General features: G+C 40.1%; 2 protein-coding genes across 4 annotated transcripts in view; both read left to right on the top strand.

Annotated features, from left to right (window-relative positions):
* LOC120572197 (high affinity immunoglobulin gamma Fc receptor IB-like) overlaps window positions 1–20136 on the top strand; it is an 83113-nt gene that overhangs the window by 39293 nt on the left and 23684 nt on the right. The window lies entirely within an intron of this gene.
* On the top strand, window positions 2499–7937 carry LOC120572567 (lamin-A-like). Its single transcript, XM_039821891.1, has 5 exons — window positions 2499–2627; window positions 5628–5711; window positions 6436–6594; window positions 6789–6896; window positions 7085–7937. Exons 1-5 carry the CDS (start codon window positions 2499–2501, stop codon window positions 7271–7273), a joined length of 669 nt encoding a protein of 222 aa, XP_039677825.1. The 3' UTR covers window positions 7274–7937.

Here is a 20136-nt window from a genome sequence, read left to right on the forward strand (position 1 = left end):
AAAGCACTGGCAGCGGTCCTGACCAAGCGTCCATTATGTCGGACGAGTTGGGGTGGACAACGGCTATCCATTGAGATGTGGCACCTAAACATGGACTGTTGCAATGTGAGTTTTGTCCACCCACTTTGGCTCTTATCAGGTAACTACTAACCAGCGAGCTTGTGCCGTCCTGGGGCAGCCTGCCATTGGATGCGGCAATTAATATAATGTATTTATCTCTTCTTTCAGTCGTCCTCAGTACATTATCCTTCTCAATAGTAGCATCAGTTGAGCGGATGGCACGTCTTTACCATGGCGTGCCTGGAACCGACCGAGGATGTTGCTGCCAAGATTTTGAGTGGACGAGATCTGACTTTGAATCCTATATTTGTCCCTTGTGTATGCGTGCTGGTCAGACTACGTATAAATTAAACATCCATCTTCAAAGGACGGACATTAGGCTCTTTCCTGATGAGCTGAAAACGCGGAAAACATTTTCACATTGAAACTGTCCAAAGTGAAACCTTCTGATGCGGGAGATACAAATGCTACATTCCAAAGCTGAACACAGAGTATTTTTGTTGATCTTGTTGTTGGTGAGTTGACACATACAGTATATGGTATTTACATAAGGCTGATAAGTGTAGATTAAGCAACCACAGTCATCATTTTATTGCCCAATTACTGATTAAATCTTCCTTTTGCTCAGCATCAGGTGCCGTTCTTCCTTGCCTGTCATGAGTTTAGCAGGAATTGATGAAGCCACCAGAGGGAGTGGTTCTACAGTGTGAGTCTAAAGGCTGGTGTCCAGAACCTGAGGTGTTGTGGCTGGACGGGTGAGGGGAAACCTCCTCTGCTGGACCAACAGAGACAGCCAGAGGTCCCGGTGATCTCTATACTGTCAGCAGCAGAGTGACTGTGGAGAAGAGACACAGCAACAGATTCACCTGTAGAGTCCAGCAGAAGGACACCAACCAGACCAGAGAGACAGAAATCCATGTTACAGGTAAATATGATTTAATAGATGATAGCTATGGTCCAGTTTAGAATAAATATCATGTTATTCCAGCAGCTAATAATGACCGAGAATTATGTTTCTTGTTACGTGGCCAACTCTCATGGCTATTAATAGAGCAAACAAGAGTGAGGTGACAAAGTATAAGAGCACCAAATTCTGCAAAGAGATGGGTCAACAAACAAAGGACCTTTTTTTAAAGTCAATTGTCATTTTAAAATTAACCAAGTTTTACAGACTTGTCTGTGATGCTACACCGTCACGATACGGCCTCACTGTAGTAGTTTTACGTGGTACATTTTAAGGCAGTGACACACCAACCCAATAATCGCCCGTCGGACAGTCTGGCGAGGTCGGTGACTCAAGTCTCTTTGGTGTGTTCTGTGCCGTCATCCGTCCGAGGAGCTGTCGGCCTTCATTTTGGCCGATTTGACATGTTGCATCGGAGGGCGGGCAGTCGGACTCCATAACCAATCTGACTGATGGAGTGTTAACCCGGAAATGACGAGTGGGATGAGCGTGACTAAGCCTCTCAAAATCTGATTAAAATCTTTTAAACTGACCTTTGTCGATCTGGAAATGAAGACAGATTCAGCAACTGTAATGGCCTATTTCTCGTTGAAAATGATTTCAGAAACACATTTCGTGAACTATTTTAGTAAAATATGAGATCATATTCTGAACAAGCCGCCATGACGTCTGTCTTTGAGTTTCCGAGAAACCGGACCCACGTGGCGCGTTCCATCCAATCAGATGCCGGTTTTAATTTTTTGGGTGACAATACAGATTAGCCGCCACCTGCTGTTATGGAGATGTATTACATGGTCAAGTCGCGTCTTGTTGGACCTCAAGGAGCCGACTGATCAGCCATCGGGTTAGTGTGCCAGCAGCTTTACTCCAATCACTGATGTTTATCTAACCCTAACTAATGAATTTGCTGTCTAAACTAGTTTAATTTTAAAACTGTGGCTGTTATGTTAAAATAGAACAGTCAAATGACTACAGTTATATGATCAAACCGCCACTGATGACGGTGAAATAGAACGGTTGTACATGCCGTTTTATGAAGTCTTTGGAAATTGACCTTTAATGTCGTTTAGTTATGAGGATGTGATGGTTATTGTGTTTTTATGATTTCAGATGATTTCTTTGAGATCCAGTCCAGTTCTTCTGTTCCCATCAACACTGGCTTAGCTGTTAGTTTGGCTGTTTTTGTCATCCTGTTTATTATGTTACTTCTCTTTCTGTGTGAAATGGAGACAAAACAAAATCGCAAGTCACAAATTAATTGCAGTGTTTTGTACATGTCAAATGATTCTGATATTTAGTGGAAATAGTGATCTTGTTTAATGTTATTTGACTGAAATGTCGAGTGTTTTAAAGGTAATGTAGTTACTAAACGTGGTATGTCTATTTTTTCTGACAATCAGTCAAATTTGGGTGTTTTATACCTAATTTTAGACTCAAATGTCTCATATACTGTGATTTCCAAAAAATAAAGTAAATGTATTTTAACACTACAACCTTTTTTTACACAGACTCAAAGATAAGCCACAGGGATGTAACTGGTCCGTCTGTCACTGCAGAAGAAGCCGAGGCTTTGACAGGAAAAAAGGAAAAGAAGATCAAACTTGTAAGTAAAGAAACAAGAAGGACTTTCAGGAAGAGAATAAAACTAAAGCAGGTAAAGTTTGATCTGAGCTAGAAAGATAGAAAATGGTTGCATCAAGAAACAGGACCTGTGTTTCCAAAGAAAGTAAGAAGAGTACAAAAGCTGCTAAAACAACTAACTTTAACTAGCTTACTTTAATCGATGTTGGGACGTTCAGAGGTTCAAGAGGAATGAGACCGAAGAGGCCCAGTTCAGACAGAGTCAAATGAGCATGAGAGCAAACATCAGAGGAGATTAGAATAACAGAAGAGAGAGATTAACCAGAAATACAGGGACAACATCTGATAAGAAATATGTGGTCAACAGAAGAATTTGAAATTCTCAAAAGTTGTTATTTTGACAGTGACTAACTTCTATTGTCCATAAGTCTTGAAATAGAGAGGGTTAACACTGTGGGAGGGTTGATTTGCTGAAACCAGTCTCAACCACTGCAGACGTATAGAGTATTTATCAAAGTGAAACTAAAAATTCACCTTCCAAATACTTCTCATAGATACTTATGTTAAATTAAAAGTGAATTTACTCAATTGCAGTTACATTCAAATGTTGCAAAAACAAGACTTGAGTTATGATTATTTTTACATGTTTCATTGTGTGGTATCTTCACTAATATGCCCTGATAGAATCATTTACATCTCTGTTCATCTCTCTCCTGAGAAAGCTGATAGAGTTCAGACTCTGAAAGAAGAACTGGAGACCAATAAGTAGGAGGTTCATTTTCACTTCAATAATAAAACACACTGATTATATACTCTTTATGCCATACATAGTGTAGACATGTTCAAACTTACAGTAGTGTGTGCAGGTCACTTACAAAAATCATTCCAAGACCAGATCCACAGGGATTTGACCAAGTCCAGAATCAGATCAAATTGATTTACGTAAATTTACACATCAAAACCAAACCAATATTACACGTTTCTTTTTATATTTCCTGTTAATGAATTTACAGCAGTGCTCAAGAGCAAAAGCAAGAACTCAAGAGCAGGAAGGAAGAGATCAAAACGCTTAATAGAGAAGTACACACACACACACACACAGTAGGCACAGTTAAACACAATTAATCACTGTAAGTGGTGCAGAAGCAAAAAAATTATATTTTAATACATGTTTCATAACAAACATGAGATGTATGGTCCTTACAATCTAACAGTTACTATAATATGTCATATATAACTATCAGTTCAGTCAGTGGTTAAAACCAGTTAAAGTAGTACACACAGTTAGAAAATAAATCAGATCACTGAGCTGGTGTTTCCAGTATAAATGGTTAGACCGATTAAAGATTTACTTAAAGTGGACATATTATGCTTTTCCCTATTTTCTGTCATATCTACAATGTTATAATGATGGATTTTGATGTTAAATGTGTCCAAAACTTCAAATAATGGGTAAAAATATTTTAGAGAAACCAAAGTAAGCTAAAACGTTCAGATGTCCAAATGTTCTGAACGCTCTGGTTTCAACAGTTTTATCTACTCTCGGCTCAGTGTTACGCTACTCTAAGCTGGCCATAATTTAAAGCATTTTCTGTTCATGTAGTATTTGGTTTAAAAGCGTTTTTCTGCGATTTTTGACTGTAGAAAGTGCTGCTATATTCTATTCGTGTCCACTGCTAACTATAGTAGCTACATGGCTAACGGTAGTAAACAATGTCATCTGTGCTGCCAATGTTGTTAAATTCCGGGTCACATTACTGCTGAAACATGTCCGATTGGGTAGTGTTTGGTTCAGAAGCATTTATCTGTGATTTTTGACAGTAAAAAGTGCCGCTTCGTTCCACTACAATCTAACCTTAGCATACACTATTAAGTAGCTGCATGCTAACGCAAAATAGCTGTAATCTTGGCAGCCAAAGCTGATAATTTCTCCCCAAATTCTGTCCGGTTCTGTAATATTTGGTTTAGAAGCTTTTATTGTTTTTTCCCTGTACAAAGTCCTGCTATATACTCAGTTGCAGTAGCTCCAGCTTCAGTTAGCTTGTTTTATTAATGTATCTATTAATTTTTCAAATATAAATTAAATATAAATTACTTATACTATTTACACATTAACAATTTTTTATTTATTTATTTATAAATCAACCACAGCAATTTCTTGGGGGTGCTAAGGGGGTGCTATAGCAATCCTAGGGGTAGCAACAGCACCCCATCGCCCCTCCCTGGCGCCGCCTATGCCATCTACTGGGCACAATTGGTAATTATCCTGAAATACGGGAATATGTTCAGCTTACTTCCTGTTCATGTGTGGAATAGAACTATGGTTTACACGCTGGTTCAGTGTCTCCTGAAACTTTGGTTATTCTGCAAAAAGAACAAGTTGCTCTAAAGATAATTCTGTTCACTGTGAGGTCAATACCTGTAAGTACGATTGTTTTCATTGCATATGTTTTGTGTAACAGAAACCGCTGTGACGTGGTTAGGACACATTTGCTGTCGAGAAGCCACAAGGTCATTGCAGCCTGATTATTAGCATATCTTTTCAAGCCAAACATCTCTGGTGTGGTTTTGACAATCACAAAAGTAATTTACCTTAGCTATATACTGAAACAGGGTAATGATGTGAGTGGCGAGTGCTGTCGCATGATTGTGGAACAGTGAAATTTGTGGCTGCAAAGGACTTTTCTAAAACTTCTCACTTTCACCCATACACTGTGCTAAAATGACGTATGTAGCTGTCAAAACCGAAACATTTCCTGGGGGAGAAATCGCCGGACATCCATTATTTTGGTGTTCAGCACCCCTGGTCGTAAAATAGGTTCCCGAGTGCCTGACTGGGCCATTTTCGGGAGGAGGGTTTAAAGAGACAGGTGCTGCTACAGAGCATCTCATACAGAGGGTGAAGTGTTTTTTTTTAACATTAAAGCATGTAAACGAAATTCAAGTTTTATCCTGAAAATGCTATACAATAGTTGCACTTTAATGAAATAAAACATCTCTCTTTTCTCTCCTCCCCTCCCAGTTGAAGAAGCAGCTCCAGGATGAGCAGAAGAAGAAAGAGGAAGCTGAGAAAGCTCTGGAGGAGCTGATGGCCAAAAATATGGAGGTTCATCATTTCATCCAAATCATTTTTTTATCTTCTTCATATGACATTGATTTGTTTCTGTTCAAACTAACCACGCAGAACAAATCTGATACACAAATAACTGAAACTGGACTCAAAGAAGTGAAACAGTAAATCTATAATTGTCCTGTGAGATAACATATAGGCTAATATTGATCATATTTTATTGATGTAGAGTAGACCAGACAAGGATATTATGCACGACATAAAGAGCACTATGGATAAGAACCCCGGCTCTTGGGTGAAAGTCTTATGTTGTTTCACCCATCCACCACTCCACCCAGCCTCCTTTCATTCTTTCATACTACTCACTACCGTTGTCTCTCTCCATACTACTTAACTTTACAGCACCGCGGTCGAGCTGCTCCTCTGCTTGTTTGTCTAAAACAGACGCTAAAGGGTGATTTTTGCATCGTTACTTGAGAGCTACTGAGCAGCGCCAGTATTTACGGTATTGAGCTGGGAGTGAGAATGGGTTGGACAAAACTGTGTAACTCCTATGTAGGAGATAATATTTCATTATATTTTTTACACAAAACTCACAAGTAGAAAGACAACATGTATCTCAGTCAGCAGCTGAACAGTTTTCTGTCAGACTATCACTTCCTGCAGTAATCTACTGCTGACAGAGAAAAGACTGCATATCTGTTAGCTAGATAATTAGTGTTGGATGACTAAATGTACGTATGTGTTGTCTCTCTTACAGGAACATGCAAGCGGAGTTGAATTGAGGGAGCATGAAGATTCTGAGTACAAGGAGGACAAGACGGGCTCGGCCAATCAGAGCTCAGCAACGGGACCTGTCATTGTTCATGAGGTTGGGCGAAATGGCAACTATATCCGTCTCAGAAACACGTTGAGTGAGGTAAGGTTGTTTGTGTGTGTGGAACAATACTTTATAAACCTGTTGTTTACTGCAAAATCAATGTTCTCTTGTTTTCATTTAAATAATTAAATTACATGCAACAATGTATTAACACACTATTTTAACTGTAACATTCACTTGTTACTCTCTCTTTCTCGTCATCCTAACTCTCGTGTGCGATTTTCATCCTGCAGGACCAACAAATGGGAGAATGGAATTTAGAAATGCAGATCAACGACACACAACCCATCACATACACATTTCCGAAAACATTCAAGCTCAAGGCTGACAAAATCATCACAGTGAGTCTTATTTTATTCCTTACTTTATGTTGTTGCATTTTCATTATTTTCTTCTTTCTTTCACCTCTGTTGAGTTTCAGTTGAAATAAAAGATATGTATAACAACAACAATAATGATGATATTAAAAATATAATATGTATTATTGGGTAATTCTGCTTGTAAGTCTTTGATCTTTGCATGTTTGCAGATTGCTGTCCCAGGTTATGGTAGCCTTCAATATCCCACTGATCTTATATGGAGGGAGCTGAAGTCCTGGACCCCCGGAGACAAACTCAAGTTCACCCTCTCCAGCAACAAGGGAGAGAATCAAATCAACTCAGTTCATAGTCTCTGGAAGATAATAATTAGCCTGCTGTCATACTATTTTTTTACCTGACCTTTCTGCCCTTTTTACTACAAGAATCTCCCATTTAGCTGCCTGAATAGCAACAGAAAGCCCCATGGAGAAAATGATCACATTAACACACGTTACACACCAGAAACATCATGACTCAGATCTTCCTGTAAAAACACAGATTGTAGTGATGCTCTGTCACCATGATGTCACATCTCTCTTTTAATCTGAAATCAACTAAAGAAGAACGTCATGAATATTAAATAAAACACTACCTTTTTGTTATTGTGGTAAGTTCAGCAATTCCTAACATGTTTTATTTGAAATGTGGTGAACGTCTGAATCTTCCTATTTGGACAAATTACTGAAAAACACTTCATCATGAAGACAAAAATATAATTCTAAAATCTCAAATATTGAACTGACCAACACAACAACAACATGTGAGCTAACATAACTCAGGGACTTTATTTAGCATTTTTATCTGAATTGAAAATATTAAATCTTCACAGATCTTTGTTATTCTGTGTTTTGTTTTGTTTAACTGTCATTGAATGTATATAGGCTAGCCAATGTAGAATTTTGTAATAAAGAGATAAAAAGACAAATACAAGTTTGATTTCAATTCTGTTGAACTCCAAGTATTTAATCGGCAAAGACCTTTCTCATTCATCGTCTTTGTTATGCATGTGTTAATAATCAATTGTTCACTCATGCTGAGGTACATTTATGATCAATATTTGCTTTGAAATAAATCAACTTCCAAATATGTTTTTTATTTGTTCTGTGAAATGCAACTTTACAATATATTAATGAAGAAGTAATTATGTATTGTATTTACAGAGTACTAGTTGTACACTCTTTGAGGTTTTGCAAAATCAGATTTGCTGACAAACCAATGTGAACTGAAAATACTTAATCTTTTTTATGCACATAAGAAAATTGCAAATGAAAAAAGTAAAACAGTTTAAGGCTGAAGCTGCAGGTTGTGAAATTGAACCACTGTTCTTGTTTTCTCACCAAAAGCCGATCAACAATCTCTTTTAGAAGAACGCTCAAAGTTCAGCAATGATGGTAAAATCATCCAGTCGATACAGCAGATGTATGAAATATGTTTTTCTGCTTTTCCCCTGTTTATCATCTCCTGACACCTGAGATCACTTAAAGTAGGCACAGGTCCTCTGAGCTAAATGCTAAAGTCGTTAGGCTTGCATGCTCTTAATGAAAATCCTAACATGCTAGCTGGGGGAAATGTTCACCATTTACAGTTTTGTTAGCACATACTGTTATTATTTACTATGTTGGGACATGCAGCCTAAACAAAAACGCAGGTGATGCAGTAACAGCAGATGGTTTAATATTTAGACTGACTCTATTCTGTCCTTATACTTCCCATTATACAAGACACAGTTTATCCTTTAAGCTGCTTTTTTTTGTTTCTACAGAGGCTCCTGAACGCCTCTTCTACAGACATACAGGTTCTCATGTGGTTTGTGTCTGAGGAGCTCAAATTATCAGCAGCATATGTACAGTCCAAAATAAAACACAGATCAACACATACTGATTGATTGTGTAGACAAATGAGGGACGACGTGGCAAGAAGCTGTAACGTTAAAAGAATAGACACAAGCCAACTACAAAGCCTACACAATCAATCAATCAATCTATGCATTTTTGAAATATCACGTGTGATTATCTTGTATATGTATATGAATATGAATATACATGCACCATTTCACTATTTTCATTGTAAGGTGTAGAAATTACTTTCTAATTACTTTGCAATGTTTACAAATTACCTTCTAATAATATATAATAAGAGGAAATTAGACTGATAGCCTACTTTATTTTACGGTACTCTTCTGAAAAACAACATTAATTCTAGTCATGGTCTAATTACAAAGTACAAAGTACAGCTTATTACATCTTTTTTAATGTACTGGAAAATGAAGTGCCACCATTTTTTGTCGTGACGCAATGGCATTACCTTGACTCCTCATTTTAGTAGTGACATGTTTTAAGCCAATGGCGATGTTTTACTAACCCTTACTAATTAAATCCCTAAGTTATTTGTTGTCTTAACTAGTTCCGTTTCACATTTACTATGTGTTTAAAACTGTGGATGTTACTTTTAAATAGAAGAGTCACATGACTACAGTGACAAGATTAAACCAACACAGTGCAACAGTTAATATCTTCTAATTTCTTTTAATACACAGTACAATTTAAGGCATACGGATCAGCTCTTCTTTTATATACGCAGAATTAACAAAGAAGTAGGTCGCCGTGCATTTAAATTTAAAGCACCATCAGACTGGAACAATCTCTCTCGCTCACTCAGATCTATAACTTCCTTTTATGTTTTCAAATCGTCTCTTTTTACTTATTCTCAAACATCTTGTTCCTGTTTCTGATCTCTTTCTTTTTATTTTTTTCTTTCTTTTCTCATATACTGTACATGTTTGCAGTTATGTACCTGCATGCGATAGTGAAGTGCATAAATATATTTATACTTTGTTTCTGTATTTGCATTTTCGCAGATGGCTCACTGATTGACTTTGATTATGGTATGGGCTAAAGGGAAGGGATTAGGTTTGTTGGAGCATTGTTAGTGAGTGCGTGTATATGAATGTGAATGTTGTTGTATTTAAATGTTTGTTATTGTCTTGTGCTGTATTTACTTTAATTATGAGTCTCCATCTTGATGTTGGTTTCTTTTGTATCTTAAAGGACCCCCTCAAAAATGAGATGGTGCATCTCCAGGGGTTATCCTTGAAAATAAATAATAGAACGGTCATACGTGTTGTTTTGTGAGTCTTTGGAAATTGACCTACAATGTATGAGGATGTGTTGGTGATTCTGTTTTTTATGATTTCAGATTTCCATTCCAGTTCTTCTCTTCCCATCATCACTGGCTTGGCTGTTAGTTTATTCTGTTACTTCTCTTTTCTGTGTGGAAATGGAGACAAAACTAAATGACAAATGAATTGTAGTGTTTTGTACATGTCAATGATTCTGATGTTTAGGGGAACTAGTGATAATGTGTACATGTAATGTTATATATATAACCTCAACTAAGTGAATTTGCTGCCTAAACTAGTTTATTTTCATGTTTACTATGATTTTAAAACTGTGGCCGTTATGTTAAAATACAACAGTCACATTACAGCAGTTAAATGATAAAACTGCCACTATGCGGCAGTAAATAGAACGGTCGTAAATGCCGTTTTGCGAGTCTTTGGAAATTGACCTTTAATATCATTTAGGAATGAGGATGTGATGGTTATTGTGCTTTTTATGATTTCAGATGATTTCTTTCAGAAAACTTTCTTTTACTGTCTATGGAGCTAGCTGACATGATCTACGATCTGAGCTACTGAGCATGTGCCAGTGTAAGATAGTACAGAAGAAAAGAGGTCTCACTCTGTAGCTTTTTTCCCTACGTTTTTGATGCTATTTTTCACTAGCACCAACTTATGACCAATAGTTTTACACTTATTTTTGGAATTCATGATCAATAGATCCCATTTATTGGACCTAATTTTGAAATAATGAATAATTTTGACTAATATTATAGAAATGTATGTTGGTGGTTACATTTTAGACTTTTGGTGGCTTTAAGTTACATATATTGACTTTTTTCCACCGGAGTACTTTACCCAAAGTCTACTTCCTTCTTTCGGTGTAATTTATTAACCTGGATCTCTATTGGCTCCAGCAGTCTCTCAGTGTTTGCAGCTGTCTCTCATTATCTTTCTTTGTCTGGTCCAGTTTCCACGGGGGGGCTAAATTTCCTTTCGTCTTAGTATTTCCGTTTGTCAAACATTCTCCACAGCCTGGAGATTCTGCTTGTTTCCGCCTCCCCTCCACCTCCTCCAGGAGCTCTTTGAGTCGACCCCTCTGGTTCTCCAGTTCAGTCTTCAACTCCATCAGTGTGCTGACGACATCTTCTCCGTCTTCCTCTGTCTTCGCTCGCAACTCCTTTTGAAGCTGTGCGATTCTCTTCACCAACTCTGCTTTCAAAAAGATGTGCTTTTTCCAAAAAAAAAACAGAAATGTTCATAAGAGTTAAGCAAATAGTCATTCATATTACAATTGTTTTATCTGATAGAATTTGGCTTGTGACATTAGATATATATGACAAATGAGACAAAAAAAACTAACTTGGACTAACTTAGTGATGGCAACAAAATCTGTGGAGTCTCATGAAATATCACTTTAAATAATAAAGATATTTTCACATTTTAAATGATTAACTCTTGGTTAGTTTTTATGACTTTTACATGTAAATAATGCTGCATAACACTATTTATTTTTCTTCATCGGCACAACAATTACAGTCAAGCCTTTGTTGTCTATGAAATTTAGATCCTCATTAGCTGCCACTAAAATAGCAGATACTCTTCCTGGGGTCCACACACAAAACATAACATAAACAACATATAAAAATAGACGTATAACACAAATAAGATATATAATAAAACTTGGATAGATAAATAGAACTGTGACTTACATTTCCATCTGTACATGCCATAAACAGCTATAATCAAACTTAAAGCCATATCAACCAGGACACCACCCAGGCTCATGTGGTGACACACTGTGGAAATGGATTCAACCAAACCAGCTGAAATGACAGCAGAACAACACACCATTCACTTTCCAATAAAAGTCCAAATATCTTCAGGTATGGCTGCTAATTAAGATGCATGTTTTGGTTCTACAGAGCTTGTTGCATCTTTGTGATCTTTGCTAAAAGGATGCCATGTGCAGAACCATGCTTTAGTAATGCAAAACTCTTATTTAGGCCTTTGTAGTAACTACAAATGTAATTGGGCCAGATTTGGAAATGTAGAAAATGTGACATTTAGCTAATTCAAAATTACAATTTTTAAGTAAGTTGTAAGTAAGTTTTTATATTTATCATTATGGGTGAATTTAAGACTGATAAAACAACCTGTGAACATTCGAGTACAAAACAAATACTACTGCTACTACTGACCCCAAAATAAGTGTTAGTTACCTCCACATGTGTGTATCAGCAGAAGGATGAAGACGGTGTCAAGGGGCATTGATCCACTGACGGGCGTGAATGCAGGTTCAAAGAACAGTCCATCTGTCACGTTCAGCTTTGTGGGATTCTAAAAAAAAGAAATGAACCAGCTGTAAATCCCAGAAAGAGTGTGGAATATTGAAGAAAAAAGTGGTATTGATATAACAGGCAAAATAGTCATGACACAAAGTAATCAGACGGCAATGATGTGTTAGGATGTTTGCAGTAGATAGGTCAAACATAAGGTAGTATAGGAGTTAAATAACCAAGATAAAAGTTAATTACAACTTACAAGGTAGTCTGGATCAATGGAAGTACACAGTAGTTTCAGGATAATTGCCTCACATCACGCATCGGATGTCTCTCACCTTCCAATCTGTGTGTTGCTATTCTCAAACTCTGTTCGCTTCGACAAACAACAACAAACTTCAAGCTAGCAAGCTAAATGCCGAAAATGGCAACTTTTAAAGAAAATTTGGATCGTGCAATAAGGCTGGTCTGCTTGGTTCTAGAATATGTTTTGGCATTTCCTCTCTAACTGGGACGTTTTGGGACTGATTGGTGGGATTGCTGTGGACGAAGTACTCACAGTGATACATGGTAAGAGCTAATGAGGTTTAACCATGTATCTGCTAATTTAAATAGCTCATGTTACTGTATTGTGTGAACAGTTAACTTCATTTAATATTGTATGTGGCGTTTTCTTTTGCAGCGTGCATATGTTCCACCAAAACAAGTTACTTCCTGAGACTATTTTGCAGAGCCGCCATGGCTCCATCCGGAGCTTAGCGCTGCTCAATTCGATTGTGATTGGTTTAAAGAAATGCAAACAACCCAGAGAACTTTTTTCTCCTGTCCTGGAATGTATCTGTTGTGTATCCAGATGTTAATCCACAGCGCTGTGGAAATAGGGTTGGCAATGTGAGATTACATAAAAATTACATTAAAAAACTGGACGTGAGAGGACGCTGGCGCTGGTTATTCGCCGCTTCTCCGTCTGCTATTCATCTGCTATTCATCTGCTATTCGTCTGCTATTCTCTTGTGTTTGTGTTCGCTGTACCCCCTACCTCTGGACAGCCTCTGTACCTCTGGACAGTCTCTCTGCTGGTTCCCGAAGCTGCCTGGGCTCCTTGACCGGACTCTTGCCTTGCCGGTTAGCCGCTAGCTAGCTGCCCCCGTTCACCAAACGCGCGTGGCGGCTAATTCCTAGCTGCTACGGCGACTAACCCGGATTGCTGACCTCCTCCTCATAGGCAACCTCCACCAGATGCGAGCCACGAAGCCGCGGAACACACACGACATTCCTCTCCTTCGGTCATGTCGTGGATCATTTTGGCAATCACCTCATTCATCCATCTCCACCTCCACCTCTGTGCTCCTAGCCTACGGCTAACCACTATCACGGAGCTCTCAGTCCCTCCACTCGGCATCATGATCAAATATTCAACTCTGCAACTGGTCCAATTCGCTACTCCTCCATTCAATCCTGCATCCCAGTCATCAAACGCTTCCGGGACTTCTACGTCGACCCCGTTACATCCACAGAGGCTCTCGTCGCAAGTTTGTTTTCTTCCACCACGGACAATCCATTCCATCCATCTGGTCACCTGCACGCTCTGTTGCACCTGTCCCACATCATCAGATTGCTTCACCCACTGGTTCACATAGGGCTGAACGCATCATCAGGCTACACAGAAAACCCGGACCAGACTACAGTGCTTTCCCCACTTCACATACACTCAATCATACTCCCCAATCATTTGCTAATCGGCTCACTGTCCCCCCTCAACTGCAATACCCCCCCACCCCCAACGACCACACGCACTGCTAACCGGGACAACCTCAGATTTCTCCAGCCTGGCCCCCATCCCACCACCCTCTCACCATGCCAACTTTGCCCTCCTCAACACCCGACGGCGCTCAACAATAAAGCCCCTGCCCTCCATGAACTAATCCTCGACAACACTCTTGACTCCCTTCTGCTCACCGAAACCTGGCAACAACCCAATGACTTCTTCTCCCTCAACCAAGCATCCCCCTGGCTACAACTACATCTGCAAACCCCCGCCCCTCCCACCGTGGAGGTGGCCTCGCCGTCATTTTCAATCAGAACTTCCGGATCACAGAACTCACCCTCCCCTCAGTATCATCGTTTGAATATCTCGCCTTCAAAACTCTTTCCTTCCATGACAGTCATCCTCATTTACCGGCCACCTAAACCAAATCCCCTTCCTTCCTCTCGATTTTACTGAACCCCTCACACTAGCCTCATCTCTCTTTCACCGCCTGCTACTCGGTGACTTAAACATCCACATGGACTCCCCCACCTGCAAGCTCTCATCAGAATTCAACATTTTACTGGATAACTTCTCTCTCACCCAACATGTCACATTCCCCACCCATGAAAAAGGACACATCCTCCGACCTGGTCTGCTCCACCAACCAACCAGTGCTCGACCTCCATCCATGCCTCTTTCCCCTCTCTGACCACAAACTAATACGGTTCACCATCCCTTCTCCAACCCCACCCCCCCCCCCCCTCAGAGAAATCACCTTCCGGCAACCTCAAATCTATCAATCCCCACCCTCTCTCTGACCTGCTCTCCACCACTCTCCACCTGGACTCAACCCTCACCTCGCCCGATGACCTCACAGACCACCTCAACTCCACCTTGTCTACTCCCTCAACACCCTGGCCCCCTCAAAACAAAACTCGTCACTTTTAACACCTCTTCACCCTGGGTACACACCTGCACTCCGGAAATGAAACAAACTGGCGGCCAACTTGAACATCTGACAAAGAAATGATCCCTCACAGTCCATCATGAAGCCTATAAATCCCATCTCATCGCCTACAAAGATGCCCTCATTGCTGCCAAATCTGCCTACCTCTCCACCATCCTCACCGACCCCTGCCAAAACCCCCAGAACCCTCTTCTCCACATTGAACAACCTCATCAAGCCTCCGGGACCAACAACCTCCTTACCTCTACTCGGGATCTCTGCAACTCATTCCTCCACTTTTTCACTGACAAAATCAATCTCATTTACAAATCTCTATCCCCTGTATCTGACCTCCCAGGATCTACTCCAGCACCTACCTTGGACCCTCCTCTCCCCATCCCTCCAGACCTCCCGACCCCTCCTCCACACTTCCTCCTCTCCCAGTTTGACCCAGTCACTCCCTCCGAAATCTCCAAAGTCATCAGCTCTTCCAAACCCACTACCTGCTCCCCTGACCCCCTCCCTACTCCACTTCTGAAGTCCTGCCTCCCGGTCCTATGCCCCTACCTCACTAACCTCTTCAACTCCTCACTGTCCCTTGGAACTGTCCCCTCTGCTTTCAAAACTGCCGCTGTCACCCCAATCCTTAAAAACTGGATCCCTCCTCTCTCAACAACTACAGCCCAACATCCAACCTCCCCTTTCTGTCTAAAACCCTGGAACATAGTTGCCTCACAACTTCAAACCCATCTTCATGCCAATAACCTATTCAAACCTCTCCAATCTGGTTTTTGCCCCCTACACAGCACAGAAAACCGCTCTCCTCAAAGTCCTCAACGACCTCCTCACCTTTGCTGACACCGGTTCCCTCAACATCCTCACCTCCTCGACCTGAGGTGCAGCCCCCTCGATACTGTGAGCCATAACATCCTGCTTACCACACTCAAAGACCCGGTATCGAAGGTACTGCACTCAGCTGGCTCCACTCCCACTTTTCCAACAGATCCCATTTCACTCTCCTCCACAACCACACCTCTGCCACAGCCACAGTCACTCAAGGTGTTCCCCAAGGCTCCGTACTTGGCCCCCTCCTCTTCATCATCTACATCCTCCCTCTTGGTCAGATACTCCGCCACTTCAACCTGGACTTCCACTGATATGCTGACGCCACCCAGATCTACCTCAGCACCAAATCCCCCCACAATCCTCCCTCTCCCACATCAACTCCTGTCTGTCAGCTATTAAAACCTGGATGCAACACAACTTCCTCAAACTCAACAGCGACAAAACAGAATTCCTTCTGATCGGCTCCAAATCCACACTCAGCAAAACCAATAACCCCACTATCACCATCGACGCGCCCATTGTCCCCCCATCTCCCCAGGTCCCGGCAACCTTGGCGTTATCTTTGATTCCACCCTCTCCCTTTGAGCCTCACATCCGTCAAGTCATTAAAACCTCCTTCTTTCACCTCCGCCATCGCCAAAATCAGACCCTCTCTCACACCCCCCGCTGCTGAAAGACTCATTCACGCGCTATCTCCTCCCGACTGGACTACTGCAACTCACTCTCCTCCGGCATCAGCTCTACCAACATCAACCGACTCCAACTGGTCCAGAACTCAGCCGCCCAGCCTCATTACCTGCTCCAAATCCTGGCACCACATCACTCCAGTCCTAAAACAACTCCACTGGCTTCCTATTTCCCACCGGATCACCTACAAAATCCTGGTCCTCACCTACAAAGCCCTCCACCATCTGGCCCCCTCATACCTCACTGACCTCCTCTCCCCTACCAACCCTCACAGGTCCCTCAGATCCACCTCCAGCCGGCTCTCTTCCATCCAAAAGTCCAACCTGCGCTGTTTTTGGGACAGAGCCTTCTCCAGAGCAGCTCCCAGGCTGTGGAACTACCCCTCCCCCAAGAGATCCGCACCTCTGAGTCCCTCACCATCTTCCAGTCCCGCCTCAAGACCCATCTCTTCACCTCAGCCTACCCATAGTCCACCTGCCCCCTCCCTTTTTCATCTGTATCTTGTTTTGTTCTACTTGTTTTGTTTGCTCGTTTTGTTTTGTTATGTTTTTATAATCTACCCTGCCCTGTAAAGCGACTTTGAGTCCATGAAAAGCGCTATATAAATTCAATTTATTATTATTATTATTATTATTACAAGTTAGTTAATACTTTTAAAGTCATGTACATGTTATGTGCACCACCTCTCTACGCAGGTGTTTAGTCATTCCTTAGTTACTGGTGGAAGGGTTAGACCGATGAGATAACTTAATAATGGAAGAGTCAGAGAAAAAAAGTTACTTAATCTTTATTAGAATTATTTTGAGTTATTTTTTGGCACTTATTGAATGCATTTGCCATCACAGCTCTGACCTCAAGTACAAAGCAGCTCCGCTGGTCTTCAACCTACCCAAATTATTAGAAGTGGCCGCTCAAATACCTTTCAAGTCACTGGTACTTCCCTACCGTGCTGTGAATGATTGAGGCCCTCCTATATCCAGGACGTGGTTAAAACCAAACACCCAAGGCCATCCACTACACTCTGCTAGTGACAATCGGGTCGCTACTCCCACACTACGAGAGGGCCCAGCTACCACTTAACAAAGTCATGACTGTTTGTTGTCCTGGCTCCTCAATGGAGGAACGAGCTCCCACTGACATTATGTTAGCATACACTCTACACATCTTCCATAAGATAACAAAAGTTGTTTCTAAATGTAGTACTAGAAGCAGTTCAGCATATCTGATGAAGTTGATATACATGCGTGGTTCTTGCAGTTCTTGGGTTGTACCTACATGATTAAAGGAAACAGCTTTGAATAAGAATATTGGCAAAATAAATGCAATGAACTGTATGTTGAAAGTAGAGAGATGAAAGGAAATGCATCAAAGGTCCCCCAGCACGGCGCAAACCTCAATTTATTCAAACATGAAGCAATTGGTCCAATTTGCTCTCTTTTGCAACTTTTTCTCTAATAAGACTGGTGTTTTTATGCAACTAATTTGCATTATCAAAAAGGAAATTGGGCATTGTCTTTACAATGTATAGGAATTCAGTTCATATAAAACATCTGCAAAATGTTCAGTCTGTCTCTTTTAACTTTGTACATTGTGATTGGATTTTCCTGTTCATGTACATGAGCTCCTTCTCCAGTTCCATCAATATTTTGGGCACATTTTCCAATTCTTTTTCCTTATGTGACTGTTGAATCTGTGGATTTGTCTCTGCATTGACCATTTTCTCATCTTTTGGGAAATAGTAAAAAAAAAACAGCACACAAAAGCACAGCAGCATTGTAATAACAGTCCATATTTATGTGGGAAGGCATTCACTCAAGCCTTTCATTCCAAAGAGCAACATAAACCATACAGTACAGCACAACAATACTTCCATAATGTGATCACAAGTATTTCAAATATGTGTATCAAACTGTGACTTACAATTCATTGTAGACAACAAGGCTAGAACAGCAGCAGCAGCTGCAACAGAGATGACGGTACGCATGACAGCGATGATACAATATGTAGCACTGGATGTCAATCAGCTGGAAAGATAAAACACAATACAATGTGGCACTTAAAGTCACTTACAGAAACATTACAACTTACATGACAATGGGTTAAGAGTAATGTTTCTGTGATATAAAACTGAAACTGCTTGCTGCTGCAGACAGTATGCATGCTGTTTAAATGTTTTACCTATTTAGTTTGGACTTTTTAATCTACAAAATCATTGTGCACTTTCTAAAACACACATTTGTTGTACAACTAGAATGAGCAATGTATGTAGAAGAGTTGAATTTACAAAAGCTTCCCTACCCACTTTGTGCTTAACAGTCTCCACGGCGATCACAGTCCTCACATAAAATATCTTGTACTTTGATCCCAGTCAACTGTAATCAGGTAAGGTGTGTTGACTTGTTTTTTTTTTTTTTGTTTTTTTTTTTTTTTTTTTTTTTAACATTTTTATTTTTTTTCTAAAAAAAAAAAAATCTTCTTTTTTTTTTTTTTTTTTTTTTTTTTTTCCTCCCCTTTTTTTTGGTTTAAATGTTAACTTTTGACATACAAGGCGTTGCATGATCTGCCTCTCTGTAATTGAAGGGCGGTGCCCTCTGTCCAGAGATAGACCTCAGGTCTTTAAAGCAGGGATCTTTAATGTAGCTGTTGTTGCTCCTTGAATTTGGAGCAGCATCTCATAAAGTCTTCGAAAAACAAAACAAAATATTTTTATAAAGGCATCCTTGAACCTGGTTGTTTTCTTTGGATTTTCTTAATTTTCTAACTTTAAATTTTGTGACATGTGCTCTTGTCTTCATTCCTTCTTTTGCTGATCTTCATCCTGTAAAACACTTTGTAACGTCTGTTTTTAAAAGTGCTGAAACTTTTTTCTATAGCTTTAACAGTTAGGAAGTAACCTCCTGTCCAAAAAACAAGGAAGTTGGGTTTAGTTGTGATTCATATTATTTACAGTAGAATCAAACAGTGATATGTTTCACAGTGAAAAAATACAAACTTCCACAGCTTTTTAGATTTTATTTTATTTAGATTTTCAAAATACTTACAACAATCAGCTAATTCCAAACAAAAAACAGTGACAATACTGAATGCCAAACAAATCAAATCTCAAAGCTCAGTTCATACGGTTTATCTCTGACACCTTATATAAACACCCATATATGTTATTAAAAATCTTATCCCCATACAGATTTTTTGTCTGCATACAATCAGTTATATCTATTTGATTTTATAACATCCATCATACATGAACTTCAGCTGCACCTAGTGATAATACACCCCCTTTAAAACTGTACACTGTTTCATACTATTTGAAGCTACAGGTCCAATATGTAATACTGACAGCTAGTGTTTAAAAAAGTTACTGCAGTACAAATTCAAAATACTGGAGAGAGTTGTCTCCCCCGCCCCCTCCTCCCCAGACTTGAAGTTCACGGAGGTTGCCAGGCTGAGACCACAGCATCCACAACTATGTTGCTAGATGATTGTCTCACATAGTCAGACATTACTCCACAGCACAGCGGAGTAGCTAACGGTAGATGCTGGCTATATTGACATTGATCATTAAAGCCCGTGCTCACACGGAGCTCTGTACCCAA

This window comes from Perca fluviatilis, chromosome 14 (assembly GCF_010015445.1).
Source record: "Perca fluviatilis chromosome 14, GENO_Pfluv_1.0, whole genome shotgun sequence".
In the NCBI taxonomy this organism is placed as follows: domain Eukaryota; kingdom Metazoa; phylum Chordata; class Actinopteri; order Perciformes; family Percidae; genus Perca; species Perca fluviatilis.

Excerpts from the sequence above, each read along its gene's own strand:
- LOC120572567 (XM_039821891.1), top strand. The coding sequence starts at position 2,499 with ATGTATTTTAACACTACAACCTTTTTTTACACAGACTCAAAGATAAGC. Across the intron at positions 5,712-6,435 it reads TGATGGCCAAAAATATGGAG|GAACATGCAAGCGGAGTTGA; the intron begins GTTCATCATTTC and ends TCTCTCTTACAG. Across the intron at positions 6,897-7,084 it reads AGGCTGACAAAATCATCACA|ATTGCTGTCCCAGGTTATGG; the intron begins GTGAGTCTTATT and ends GCATGTTTGCAG.